The 15,391-nt window shown below is 35.4% G+C and overlaps 1 protein-coding gene across 1 annotated transcript; it reads left to right on the top strand.

Moving 5' to 3' along the window:
• The first annotated feature begins 1,090 nt into the window (after nt 1-1,090).
• On the top strand, nt 1,091-11,223 carry LOC110868725. The gene is made up of 18 exons (XM_022117963.2): nt 1,091-1,222; nt 1,329-1,365; nt 1,681-1,754; nt 2,847-2,912; nt 3,065-3,136; nt 3,206-3,278; nt 3,361-3,398; nt 3,481-3,597; nt 3,772-3,891; nt 4,662-4,742; nt 4,822-4,890; nt 4,969-5,046; nt 5,127-5,282; nt 5,798-5,905; nt 5,991-6,059; nt 6,160-6,222; nt 8,039-8,139; nt 10,302-11,223. Exons 2-18 carry the CDS (start codon nt 1,329-1,331, stop codon nt 10,732-10,734), a joined length of 1,755 nt encoding a protein of 584 aa, XP_021973655.1. The 5' UTR covers nt 1,091-1,222; the 3' UTR covers nt 10,735-11,223.
• The last annotated feature ends 4,168 nt before the right edge of the window (nt 11,224-15,391 follow it).

A 15,391-nucleotide genomic window follows, 5' to 3' on the forward strand; every position in this document is an offset into this window, starting at 1 on the left:
TGTGCATATAAGACTTGTACTTTGTGTGTAAATGACTCAATTACCCTCATAGTTAACAGACTTGATGGATGGCGTTAGAAATTTGGACTCAAATGGTTAAAGAAAATGCTTATAGGGACTCAGGTCGTTAAACTTTTTGCTTTTGAACTCAATTAGTTAAAACTTATAAAACAGAAACTCAAAAACGAATTTACCCTATATTATATTATATTTTAGGGTAAATTACTTTTTGAGTCCCTGTGTTTTAGTAGTTTTAACTAGTTGACTTCAAAAGCAAAAATTTTAACGACCTGAGTCCCTATAAGCATTTTCTTTAACCATTTGAGTTCTTTTGAATCCAAATTTTAACCTTATGAATCCAATTTTTTGGACTCAAATCGTTATAAAATGAACAAAATTGGACTCAAAACGTTATAAAATAAATGGCTAGGGACTCAGGGCGTTAAACTTTTTGATTTTGAACTTAAGTGGTTAAAACTAGGGGTGCTAAACGGGTCGTGTTCGCGGGTTGGCGGGTTCAACCCGACCCGAACCCGAAAATTTTACACAAACCCGAACCCGACCCGAACCCGAAAATCGTATCCTACATAAGAACCCGAACACGACCCGAAGTTTCATGGGTTGACCCGAACACGACCCGTTTAACCCGAATTTTTTTTTTTTTTTGAAATTAATATATTAAAATTAAAATTTAGACTAAAAAATACAAATGTATATAATAATATCATATTTAAATTATAAAATCTATGTTAATTTCTCTTTCTAAGTTATAATCATTGCATAAAATACACACCCTATTTAATTTATGATATAAAATATATTGTAAAAAAAATATAATATAGTATCAATGTGTTAAACGGGTCAACCCGCCAACCCGACCAGGTTGACCCGAAACCGACCCGTTAACCTAAACGGATTCGCGGGTTCAACCTGAAACTGACCCGAACCCGTTTAGACTAAACCTAAACCCGCGAATTTCGTGTTAGGTTCGTGTCGGGTTTTCGGATCGTGTCAGAAATTCACGCCCCTAGTTAAAACCACTAAAACACATGGACTCAAAAAGTAATTTACATTTACAATGTATTTTATTTGCAAAATCCATCCGAAACAGAAAAGGGGAGAACATACATACATACGAAATAACAAGTCAAGAACCCTAACTATCCAATTCCAGCTTCTTTCCTCGATCGATCTTCCACCAGGATTCGAACAACATTTGAAGGTATTCCTTTTCGTTGCCGTTCTCGTATTTCCGATTTACGCAATTGCTTTTGCTTGATTTTGTCATTCCAAAATAGTTTATTTATCAATTTCATTATTCATTGCAGATGAACCAATCAGTGGATCATAATTTAACCGATAATCGTAAGTTCTACTTATTTCATTCTTAACTGTAATAACTACCACACTGCCTGCTTATCTAAACTGATGACGTCACTCGCATATACAGTAGTAGTTTACACAGATTTTTGATTTTAGCTTTATATTGTAACATTTGAAATAAATTTCTAATAAATCTTCTGGCATTAGTTAGGTTGACTTAACACTAGAATACACAGTTCAGAAAAAAAAAATAGTATTTGTTTTATTAGACTGACTTTATAAGTAAATTGTACATATTTTTCCAAAGACTTTATGGTTCCTTTATATGAAGTGAGATCTTTGTTTCTGGCTTACCAGAGAATGGAAGCAAAGGTGTCGAAGTTTTTGTTGGTGGTTTGGCCCGATCTGTTACTGAAGACAAGGTTCATAAGGTTAGCCGTCTCTTTGTTTATGATCCTGTTCTCATCACAATGTTTGTACTACAAAAGTAATATTCATTATATGGTATAGTGTCAACGCCCCGCCTGCGGTATGAGCATATAATGTATGTATGTGTGGGCGCTCGGGGGGCAAAAGTGAAAGTGCACTAATTTTAACGTTATTTTACTAATTTCGTGAAAATAACGTTGAAAGAGGGGGATGGTTAATCATGCTTCATGTAGTGGCGTTGATAGCCGAAAGACAAGGGGGTATATGCACTAATCGGCTATGCAGTTAATAGCGGCGCTATAGCGGAGCTATAGCGGTTAGCGGACACCTGAGCTTGTAGCGGTCCAAATAGCGGTTGGCTATAGCGGAACCGCTATTAGCGGCACTATAGGCCGCTATTTGAAGACCTGTATAGCGCCTACTGGACCGATTTTAGCGGTCAGCCCAAATTTAATGTAAAGCCCACTTTTATTAATTAAACCCATAACAATAAAAGGCCCAAATGTTTTATCAAACCTAGATACGACCAATTAAACCTAAATTAATGATGTACGGCGACCAATGTTCTGGAGCGCACACTGGTTTGAGGTCGCTGGAAGCACTTCTTCATCATGAAGCTTGTTCATAATCCGAATCGAAGCTAAATCTTTCAATTGGAATGATAAAACTATGAATTTTGATATTACTATTAATATTTTCAAAGACATATTTATATGTATATATATAAAAGTACATAAATTATGCATGGTATAAAAATTACCGCTATATCACCGCTATAACCTATATATCGTATAGCGGACCTTGACCGCTATCCGCTATTTTACCGCTTTAACTGCTTAGCTAATCGGCAGTTGTCTCAATTGCTGAGTGTTATGTGCCTTATGTCCAAGGCTTGATGCAAAACTACTATCGAGCCGGGGGTATCACTGGAAGCAACCTCTCTATTCCTACGGGGTAGAGATAAGGCTGTCTACATCTTACCCTCCTCAGATCCTACCTTTGCTTTGCTATTGGTGGGATTTACTGAGTATGATGATGATGATCATTATATGGTATAGTGTCGAACTACGCTAACTTTGATTTTGTTTTAATAGGTTTTCTCAACTTGTGGAGAAATCATGGACATACGCTTGATTAAGGATCAAACTGGAAGCCTAAAGGTGATTTGTTTGTATACCTTTACTGTCTAAGCTTTGGTGATGTGATCAAATATTTCTTAAATTCTATTGCAGTGTGCCCATAGTTATCTTTTCTCATTATTTGTTTCTCACTTATAATGCTCACATATCTGTTTATTTGCATAAATACGCAGGGGTTTGGCTTTGTACGGTTTACAACAAAAGATGCAGCTGACAAAGCTATGAAGGAGTTAAATGAATCTATGGTAAAGAATAATCTCCTTCAAATTTACGGTCATTTGGTAAAGTTGATCTTCTTAACCTGTATGTTTCAGCTAGAAGGAAAAAAGATAGGTGTTCTCCCATCTGCTTCACAGGTTACACTGTTTATCGGGAATCTCAACAAGGGTTTGTTTTAATCTCTTCATATGTTAACTTGCATGTATAAACCCTTTCAGTTCCCTTTATCTTAGTTATTTTCTTTGTTTAGGTTGGAGTAATGATGATTTTAATAAGGCTGTCCGTCAGGTATATATATATGTATATATTTTCTTGGTTATATCTGTTTTTGTTTGTTATGTAATCAACTTACGGTTTCTTGGTGGGATAGGTTTTTCCGGATGTTGTTTCGATTGATCTTTCACAGCCCTCAACTGGCGGTGAGGCTGGTGGTAGCAAAAAGTTAAAGAACCGTGGTTTTGGTTTTGTGAAGTTTTCATCTCATGCTGTAAGTTACCTGTTTGCTCATCTTATCATCTAATTGACCCGTCAAAATTGAGACGTTAAGAATTGTGGTCTTTTAATCCTGTTCCAGTATGTATTTCGACTTTTAATTTTTTTTTTTTTTTTTTTTTTTTTTTTTTTGTGAAATTCAATTAACAATATCATACTTATGTCACAGGCCGCATCACGTGCGTTTAGGGTTGGTTCAAAGCCAGGTTTTGTTCTCGGTGATACATTGCATCCTACGGTTAAGTGGGCCGAGGAAGATGCTGCAGCCGATCCAGATGAACTTGCTAAGGTGTTTATTTATTTAGTATAGGTTACAATCCCGTGTATCACACGGGTTGATAAATGTAGTGTTATATAATTAGTAATAAAAAGTTATGTTTTAAATAAACATATGCATTGCACGGTTGAATAAAGCCGTGCATTAGATACTAATAGAATAAAATACAGAGCAATTTTGTTGACATATACGGTTTTCAAGATATGTATTTGAAAAAATGAATTTATGTGACAATTATAAATTTTGTTAAGTTAATATTTAAAACATTATTTCTTTCAACTGTGTATTAACTTTGATTTTTCATACCACCTATTTCTTTTGATTATTTAACATACTGTATTTTTAAAATATAAGTTTAAACAATTATCATCATCACCTATTTCTTTTGATTATTTAGCATATTGTATTTTTAAAATATAAGTTTAAACAATTATCATCATGATTTTTTGTTTTTTAATATTTTAGCTAACATAATTAGTTATAGAGAGATGGGAAAATCAATAATAACTATAAGTTTTTAAGTAAAAAAATATAAGTTAGTTTTAAAAAATAAATAATTAATTTCTTAAAAAATTCATTTGGTTAATGATATAAAACCTATCTTTAATTAAAAATATAAGTATCCATAATTAAGTAGGAGAGAGGAGCGGGAAAATCAAAAAGTAATGACACGTGCCCCATGGTTTTCTTTTATTATATAGTATAGATATAGATTTTAACATGCATGAATCTTCTGAATTATCTTCTGCACACATATTTATACTTATTTTTTTCGTTTCCAGATAAAAATAGCATTTGTCAGAAACTTACCCTCCAGTGCTGATGAAAACTACTTGAAGTTACTCTTCGAGCCCTTCGGAAAGGTAAGAGATTCCGCAGTGTGTATCTAACTTTTCATCACGGTAAATTAAAAATTTGGATGGTTTGCATACCGTCTTTCAGGTAGAAAAAGTGGTGATACACAACAACGGCACTTCTATAGTTGGATTTGTTCATTTTGCTGAAAGATCAGTAAGTGGCAGAACTTATCGTAATCCTTATGATGTTTATAGTAATTTGACTAACTTCTAACTTTGCTTCCGTACGTAGCACCTTGATAGTGCCATCGGGAAGCTAAATGAAAAATTTGTTTCAGGACCAAAGGGCAGTCCATCATTTAAGCTACAGGTACCGTTAGCTACTGTAGGCTTTTCGGTTAGTTTTATAAAAGTTTAACAAATAAATATGTTGTGTTCATGATAAAATAGGTTGAAGTGGCAAGGCCTATGGACAAGAAACGGAAAAGGGTTTATGAAGATTCTCAAATCTCTAAGTCGCGTGAGATTTTAAGTAATTACAAACCTCAAGTTCACGAGTCGGTATTGACTTCCTTTAACGGCCACCACAAAGACGCACATCATAAGGTTTATTATATTGATATTTAATGTTTTGAGTAAAATGCCATTTTTGTCCTTGAGGTTTGGGTGAGTTTTGCGACTTTCATCCAAAGGTTTGTTTTTCTGCATCTGGATCCAAAAGGTTGGAAATCTTGCCGTTTTCATCTGGCTCGTTAACTCCATCCATTTTTCTCTGTTAAGTCAGAGGTATTTCGTATTTTTTGTTCATAAAGGGCAATTTGGTCTTTTTCACACATATCCAGCGAGTTTACATTAAGTGAAAAAGACTGAATTCCCTTTTAAGTTTGCAAAAAAGACGGGAATACCCCTGACTTAACGGAGAAAAATGGATGGAGTTGACGAGCCGGATGAACATGGCAAGATTTCAAACCTTTTGGATCCAGATGCAGAAAAACAAACCTTTGGACGAAAGTTGCAAAACTGGCCCAACCTCAGGGATGAAATGGCATTTTACTCTAATGGATTTTTAGATGTCCAGCCACACTTAATTTAAAATATATATATATATTTCTTACTAGCAGGAACCTATAGTTGCGGATCCCCATGAAGCTGCTGTTCTACAGCTACCAGTGGCTGTCAGAGATCGGTTACTGCGAGTTTTACGGCTTGGTATCGCTACCCGATATGATGTATGTTTCATTTTTTAAAGCACACATTTTTTCGCCAGAAATTGACCTTTTAAGTTTTTGGCATTCTTTCTGTTTTACGGCACAGATTGAAGTTGAATCCCTAACTAGTCTTGCAGAAATACCAGAATCTGCAGCGATATTAGTCCTTGATCAGGTTAGAGGCATCTGCATTGAATATTTTTTTAATCGGTTATACAAGAAAATATCGTTTTATTCGGTTTTTATAGCTTGATTATGCTATATTTTCTCTACAGTTCATGATATCAGGAGCAGATAAGCTTGACAAGAGAGCGTATCTTACGTCGCTAATTTCAAAGGTATGTGTTCCGTTTTCATGGTCACAGGTTACATTTTTTTTTCTAGGAAGAATATCATATATCATATATCATATATTATCGTGTATGCCCTTTCATAATCCTGGAACACTCGTAATTACTCATTCTATTAAGATAATTCTAGATTATTAAATTCCCATTTTACCCCTCAATAGTACATAAAATAAAATAATTATATAAGAACATATATCTAAAAATCCAAAACAGCTGATACAAATCAACTTATCTAATACAAACAATTTATTACTAAAAAAAAATACACATCAATACAAAGATACCTTCTGTTCACTTTCTGCAAGATGCATGCATACAGAAGCATACACAAAAGGGCAAGCAGACCCCTAGTCTTAGTTCTAGCAAATTTGAAGAGTTAATTACACAAATGGTTCCTGTACTTTGCACATATTCCAACTTTGATCCTCAGAACTTTGTAATTACACAGAGCTGATGCTTCTGATGGTTTGCAATTTATAAGTACAGTGGTCCCTACCACTAACAGTCGTCTATTTTTGGTGTTGAGTGGCGTTGAAATCATAGTTATCGATAGCGAATAGCGACAACATACCTATATGCTACGTACCGATAGCGATGAAATAGCACCCGCTATTTCGTGTTTAGCGATAAGGTAGTTAAAAACATAAGAAATAGAAAATAGCTATCTATATAATATTTTTATATATATAATGTTAATTTTATACCTTTTTATGTGTAAATCTATAAGTTTTAAGGATCAAATGTAAGCTAGTCAAAATAGGGGGGGGGGGGTTAAATGTTAAAATACACAAACTAATTTACACTTTTTATGTAAATTTTACAAGCTTTAGGGACTAAGTGTAACTTAATGAAAGATAGAGGGGTTAAATGTTAAAATCCATGAACTTATTTAACCCTGAAAAGGCTCAAACGTAACAAAAACGCAGCTGCTCTTCTTCTTCCTAGTTTTCAGCAAGTTTCCGGCAGAAATTGCAGGTTTCCAGCCGGAATTCGTCGTCGGAATCCGCTATAATCACGCTATGGAGTCACTACTTAATAGATTGCGAGACATGGGCGCTTCGCTACGAAGCGCGCGATAGCGAGCGCTGTCTTCGCTATTGATAACTATGATTGAAATGACCATTATGCCCCTTATTCTTTAAAAAAGTAAATATAATTAAAGAATAAGATATTTATATTAAATAATATTATCATAAAGGGGTCCCACCACTTAAAAAAACAATACCCAGCCCTACTTTATTTATTAATATTCTATATGTAATTAAGTTTTTATTTACTTATTTAATTAATTAATATATGTTTTTATATTATTGAGGGTAGTTTGGTCATTTTACATTGACTTTACGGAGAAATAGACGGTCATTAGGGGTAGGGTCCACCGTAGTTATAAATTCTATACCACATGGATCATTATTGTGAACTGGGGGCATTAGTGAAATCTGTGCAAAGCACAAGGACCATCCGTGTAATTAACTTAAATTTGAACCCTAAGACTTTACAAAACCAAGCGAATCATTAACAACCTACATACCTAAATCAGAATCATCTTCTTCAATACCGTGAGAGGAAGAAAAGGCGAGTAAAGCTCTCTTATTTCTTGGGAAGAAGGATAAATTGATCATATTAATTTTTTGTTCACGCATATATGATATAATTAAATTTACATTGGGTTAACATAAGTTTTTTTTTCGGTATTTTTTAAGGGCAGAACTGATGCTATAAACGTTAAAAAGCCAAACACAAAACTACAAAGTTTTAAGGAGAATGTATACGAAATTCATATAATATTTTATTTTGCATACAGCACCAGGGCGACAGACTTGGACTAAACCAACTACCTTTCCTAGGGAGCCATCTTTCTGCCAATGATTCTCTTGCCTTGCATGTTGACCCGAGTGTGCCTAGGTTCGTTTCTTGTACACAAATCAATTTGGTTTATATAATTCACCGTGTATATATTTAATGGACATCTTGATGATCAGGAAAACCTATGTATAAATGATAGGATATAAAACGATTATTATTAAAAATTAGCAAAAAAGCAAACACAAAACTAAGTCAGTTTCGAGACGCGATTGTCTCTCCCAATCGATATCTGTATCTGTACTATATAATAAAAAAAATCATGGGGGACACATAAGTCATCTAATTTTTGGTTTTCTCGCCTCCCTCTCCTACTTAATTATGGATACTTATATTTTAATTAAAAGATAGTTATTATATTATTAATCAAATGAATTTAATATGAAATTAGTTATTAATTTTTTTAAATATAAGTATCTTTTTTACATAAAAGCTTCACCAAGTTTGAAATTATGTTGGTTAAAATATTTAAAAAAAAAATTCAAATATTTAATGTGGTTGGATGGTAAGAATGATAAAAATACAATATGTCAAATAATAATAAAAAATAGGTGGTATTAAAAAATCAAAGTTAATGCGCAGTTAAAAGAAAAAATGTTTTGAAAACTAACTTTAACAAAATTTATATCTGTTACGTTAATGTTAATTTTTTAAATACATAATTAGACGGGGGGAGGTTCATTTGAGAAGAAAATTAAATTGAGAAGAAAAAGAACAAAGGGTACAATTGTAAAACATTAAATAATTTTCTCTCATCTCATTTATTATTCTTTTTGACTAATTAATTAGTCATAAAGATTATCATCCTCCACACTAAAATTTTTGCCTAGACACATCAAAATTTATCCTACACATATTGAAATTTATCCTACACAACTCGTAATTCATCCTACACACCTCATAATTTATCCTACACCTTAAATTATTTTTTTTCTTCTTTGAAAAGATATCTTTTTTTTGAAAATAAGTTACAAATTTAATTTAATTATCTATTAAAAAAGGAGACTAACAATTAATGATCTATCTAATTTTACCAATATACCCTTACACCCATATTAAATACAAAAATTAAATGAAGTAAAATAAAGCATTCTTATTGGTTGAAGTTTGTTCTTTTTTATTGTTACAAAAAATTTCTTCTCATTTGAACCCTCCACTAATTAGACGACTGTATATGTAAACAAATAACATTATATTTTATTCTATTAGTATAATAATACACAAGTTTATCCAACCGTGCAATGCATATGTTTCTTTTAAACATAACTTTTTAATTACTAATTATATAACATTACATTTATCAACCTGTGTAATACACTGGATTGTAACCTAGTAATGCTTTATAAACCCTAATTCAATAGTCAATTAAGCATAATCAACTTATACCCCTACCCATACTTGTATAAAATCCCCTATTTAATGAAATATGAAAATTTATAATTGGGCTTAAAACTTTTGTAGTGCATATTGCATAAAACTAACCAGAGACCAGAGTCTAGGCAAATTGTAGCCTGGTTTGGTTATTATGTCAAAATGGGTTCGGGTCAAAACATGTTTTAAGAACACACGGGTCAAATTCCCAATAATGCTTTATAATCCCTAATTCAATAGTCAATCAAGCATAATCAACTTATTCTCCTACCCGTACTTAAATTAACTCCCATGTAATGAAAAATGATAATTTTCATATGCGGGCCTATTTTTTTAGTAAAGTACACAGATGGTCCCTGTGGTTAACCAAAATTTGAGATTTAGTCCCTGGTTTTTTTAGAAGTACATGGATGGTCCTTGTGGTTTGCACTTTGTAACGTATTTAGTCCCCAACTTTTGCCAAAAGTACATGGCTGGTCCCTGTGGTTTGCACTTTGTAAGGCATTTAGTCCCCAACTTTTAGTGACTAAATGCGTTACAAAGTGCATACCACAGGGACAATCCATGTACTTTTAGCAAAAGTTGGGGACTAAATGCGTTATAAAGTGCAAACTACAGGGACCATTCATGTACTTTAAAAATGTTACGGACTAAATCCAAAATTTTGGTTAACCACAAGGACCATCTGTGTACTTTACTCTTTTTTAGTGCATAAACTAACCAGAGTTTAGGCTAATTGTACAGGCTGACCCGTTGGGTCAAACACTTTTTTTTGTCTTCCATTTTTTTATTTTCGTTTTTATTTTTTCATCATTCAATTGTGTATAATGCAGGTCGGACAGTTACGTATCTCGTTATTCTTCATTATATCCAGATTATCGTTTACCAAGTCACGCGGGTGTTTCAAAACCAGAAGAAACAAACTCATTTCACTTGCATGAATTTCCCGGTTCTTCTTCTGTTGATTACAGTCGATATTTGACGAATTCAAATATTCCAACCGCTTACGGAAACATGGAGGAAATGAGTCCGAACCCGTCACACCAAATCCCAACTTCATCTTCAATACCTTATCCAAAACCGGCACAAGACGTGTATCAAGCACCACCTTACGCACCGTCTGGTGATGGTCCAGCTGGTCCAGCTACTCGTCCCCAAATGAGATTTGACCCGTTTACTGGTCAACCTTACAAGTTTGACCCGTTCACTGGTGAACCGATTGTTCCAGAAAGCGCGCCTAGCCCTTATGAGCGATACCGACTATGAGCAAATTTCTTCTAGAGTAAACTTCCATTTTGCTCCCTGTGGTTTGGTCACTTTAACGGTTTTGCCCCAAACCTTTAAAAATAGCCATTTTACTCCCTGATGTTTTGGTTTTGTTGCCAGTTTGCTCCCTGCGGGGAGCAAAATGGAAAAACAAACAATTTGGATGGAGTTAGAGGCGGGGAGCAAACTGGCAAAAAAACGGAAACATTAGGGAGTAAAATGGCTATTTTTAAAGGTTTGGAGCAAAACCGTTAAAGTGACCAAACCACAGGGAGCAAAACGGAAGTTTACTCTTTGTTCTAATGTTTTGTGACCGAAACAATCGTCGGTTTAAGTTAATGCAGTTTATGTTTATTGTTAGAGATGGTTGTTAGTCACATAATTGAACAGTGTACATTAGTGAATTCTTTTAATTGTTTACAGCTTAACTTTTATAATCGGTTGTACAACTGTACAAGCATATATGCAGCAAGTACAAGTATGTTTTGAGTGGCTGAAATTTAAACCGGGCATTTAGGTAGTGGGTTGGACCGACCGGAAAACAAAGGGGATAAAGTGAAACCCTTATGGCACATGGACTTCCACTTAAACCGGACATAACCATTTTACTCCATTAAATGTAAAGTTTTGTAGAAGAAAAGGTGGTAACATAGTTAAAAACCTAACCACTCGGTTAAATGGTTAATCAAACTAAAGCCATATAGATTATGATAGTGATTTGATTCAAGTATGAGGTAGTTTTTGTTGTGTGTATAGGTGTAACATTCGGCCTCTCATATCATCAATATTGTCTGCTTTGCCCATGATGGGTTAATCTGTTCTGGGAGCATCCGCCCAGTGACGGACCCAGGAATTTTTTCATGGGGGTGCGGAACATTTTTAAAAATTTTAGGCCCCTAAGTATATGAGTAAAAAAATCGGTTCGTATCGGGTCGGGTCGGGTCGGGTCGGGTCATGTAAAACAAACGAACATCAAACTAAATTTATATAATAATCAAAAACATGTAAACTTTGTTACAAACATAATTAAAACGTCGACGCCCTACGGGTTTTCATTTTTTGAAATCTATCCAAAACATCATTTAAAACTAATTTTTTAAACAATTCTTTCTCTATATAACATAAGTTCATTGCTCCATAACATAATGTTTCAATTTTAATTTTCAACTATTCAAGCCTAGAAATCATAACGTTAGTTGTAATCACCCTAAAAATATATAAACAACATAATCACCCTAAAAATCATCTAAACAACCATAAACAACGTCAAAAACACAAAATTTCAAACCTATTTAACAACTTTATTACCTTTTTTTCTCCTATAATATCAACCAAAATCATCAAAATAACAAAGAAACTTATCGGATTCCGGTTAGATTTGGTGTCAAACGACGGTGGTATGGTGGCTGATTACGGTGGTCGCCGGCTGCTGGACTGTTGTCGTTGGGTGATGTTGTTCGTTGGCAGTGCAGGGACGCAAGAGAGGGAGGGAGCGGGAGAGAATTTCTAAAGGTTTTGGGCTTTAATTATTTTATTATAGTTTTAAATATTGTTGGGTTTGGTTAATGGGCTAAGACTTAGTGGGCTAGCTAGTTAGGAATTATCAGTGGGTAAATGTATGGGTATTTGGGTTTAGTTAGTTAGGTATTAAAAGTTATATAATTTAGGTAGTATTTTTTTTTAAATAAGAGTTTACTAAAAAAATTAAAATATAAATTGATAACACTTTTTACCTAAGGGGTGCGGACGAAAAATTTCAAGGGTGCGGTCGAAAAATTCCAAGGGGTGCGGACGAAAAATTCCACGGGGTGCGGACGGGATTTTCGAAGGAATTTAACACTAAATTTTTTTTCCCCGGGGGTGCGCCCGCCCACCTTGAAGTGGGCTTGGGTCCGCCCCTGCATCCGCCTACTCTCGATCCGGTTGTCGTAGGAAATATGATGCGGTTTGCGGGAAATCAATCGAGCAATTCCATAAATTGAAATCCAAGAAGTTTTTTTTGAACGGCCAACAAACTTAATCCGGGGCACTCTCGGGGCACCCACTGGACAAACGGAGTACTCCGAGAGTAACCCGAGTCCACCACCAATTCCAGGGAAAACCCGGTAACCCACCCGCCCGTAGGCACGACAGTGTGATGGAGAGTGTGAAACCCGTGCCTTAAAGTGTGTTATGTTACGTATTTTAGTGTTGTTTACGTGATTATATGCTTTGAATATGATAACTACGCGAGATTGTGATTTTGCAGGTTAATCACTTAATTCGGTGAATTTAAAGTGGTTAGTGATGAAACGGAACAAGAACGGGTGATTATTAAAGAGATATCACGTTACACGGGAATTGTTCGGGTCGAAAGATAGCTCAAAGAAGCAAGAAATAATTAAGTCTATTGGGCTATTTGTCATTTGCTGAAAGATGAAATAAAGTTAAATAAGAAGTCAGCACTTACGGATAACATATGTTGAATTATAAGAGCCAAGGAGGTCAAAACGTAGCTTATAGAATCTAGTGCGTAGCCTACGGTCTATATGAGAATAAGAAACAGAGAATGCGTACCGTAGCTTACGGTTTTAACCGTAAGTTACGGTTCCGTTTGGCTCAAGGATTCAACCCAGGTTTCCCCGGGTCTCCTATCATTGCCCACCAGTGCATCACTCTGCACCAAATGGGAGTCGAACCTACATCTATCAAGAGAAATGCAAGCCCTCCACCACTTGATCTATGGTGGAAATAGTTATTTGAAATAACTTTCGACCAAAATCTCACCTACCAGCTTAAAATATACATGAACCTAAAGCCATCCACCACCACCACCCAAATCCCACCAGAATTCATGGATTTGCTTTTGGTTGCCCTGGTACCACTTCCCAGAAGGTCATCCATCCTCGTACCACTCCTATCTGAGCACACATAAATGTACAAAACGTGTTGGTGATTTAAGAGACAACATTTCTTATGAGCCGATATGAGATTTGTCTAAGGTGTTACAATGGTTCATGTTAATTTTTTCGGTAACATTACAATAGAAGACTCTTTTAAGACTTAAGTGAACATAAAGTCTAGAAAGTGTACCGTGTGTCGAACTTAACAGATATGATGCGAATAAATGTACCAACTTCAAACCTATTTAACAACTTTATTACCTTTTTTTCTCCTATAATATCAACCAAAATCATCAAAATAACAAAGAAACTTATCGGATTCCGGTTAGATTTGGTGTCAAACGACGGTGGTATGGTGGCTGATTACGGTGGTCGCCGGCTGCTGGACTGTTGTCGTTGGGTGATGTTGTTCGTTGGCAGTGCAGGGACGCAAGAGAGGGAGGGAGCGGGAGAGAATTTCTAAAGGTTTTGGGCTTTAATTATTTTATTATAGTTTTAAATATTGTTGGGTTTGGTTAATGGGCTAAGACTTAGTGGGCTAGCTAGTTAGGAATTATCAGTGGGTAAATGTATGGGTATTTGGGTTTAGTTAGTTAGGTATTAAAAGTTATATAATTTAGGTAGTATTTTTTTTTTAAATAAGAGTTTACTAAAAAAATTAAAATATAAATTGATAACACTTTTTACCTAAGGGGTGCGGACGAAAAATTTCAAGGGTGCGGTCGAAAAATTCCAAGGGGTGCGGACGAAAAATTCCACGGGGTGCGGACGGGATTTTCGAAGGAATTTAACACTAAATTTTTTTTCCCCGGGGGTGCGCCCGCCCACCTTGAAGTGGGCTTGGGTCCGCCCCTGCATCCGCCTACTCTCGATCCGGTTGTCGTAGGAAATATGATGCGGTTTGCGGGAAATCAATCGAGCAATTCCATAAATTGAAATCCAAGAAGTTTTTTTTGAACGGCCAACAAACTTAATCCGGGGCACTCTCGGGGCACCCACTGGACAAACGGAGTACTCCGAGAGTAACCCGAGTCCACCACCAATTCCAGGGAAAACCCGGTAACCCACCCGCCCGTAGGCACGACAGTGTGATGGAGAGTGTGAAACCCGTGCCTTAAAGTGTGTTATGTTACGTATTTTAGTGTTGTTTACGTGATTATATGCTTTGAATATGATAACTACGCGAGATTGTGATTTTGCAGGTTAATCACTTAATTCGGTGAATTTAAAGTGGTTAGTGATGAAACGGAACAAGAACGGGTGATTATTAAAGAGATATCACGTTACACGGGAATTGTTCGGGTCGAAAGATAGCTCAAAGAAGCAAGAAATAATTAAGTCTATTGGGCTATTTGTCATTTGCTGAAAGATGAAATAAAGTTAAATAAGAAGTCAGCACTTACGGATAACATATGTTGAATTATAAGAGCCAAGGAGGTCAAAACGTAGCTTATAGAATCTAGTGCGTAGCCTACGGTCTATATGAGAATAAGAAACAGAGAATGCGTACCGTAGCTTACGGTTTTAACCGTAAGTTACGGTTCCGTTTGGCTCAAGGATTCAACCCAGGTTTCCCCGGGTCTCCTATCATTGCCCACCAGTGCATCACTCTGCACCAAATGGGAGTCGAACCTACATCTATCAAGAGAAATGCAAGCCCTCCACCACTTGATCTATGGTGGAAATAGTTATTTGAAATAACTTTCGACCAAAATCTCACCTACCAGCTTAAAATATACATGAACCTAAAGCCATCCACCACCACCACCCAAATC

This window comes from Helianthus annuus, chromosome 7 (genome assembly GCF_002127325.2).
Source record: "Helianthus annuus cultivar XRQ/B chromosome 7, HanXRQr2.0-SUNRISE, whole genome shotgun sequence".
NCBI lineage: Eukaryota > Viridiplantae > Streptophyta > Magnoliopsida > Asterales > Asteraceae > Helianthus > Helianthus annuus.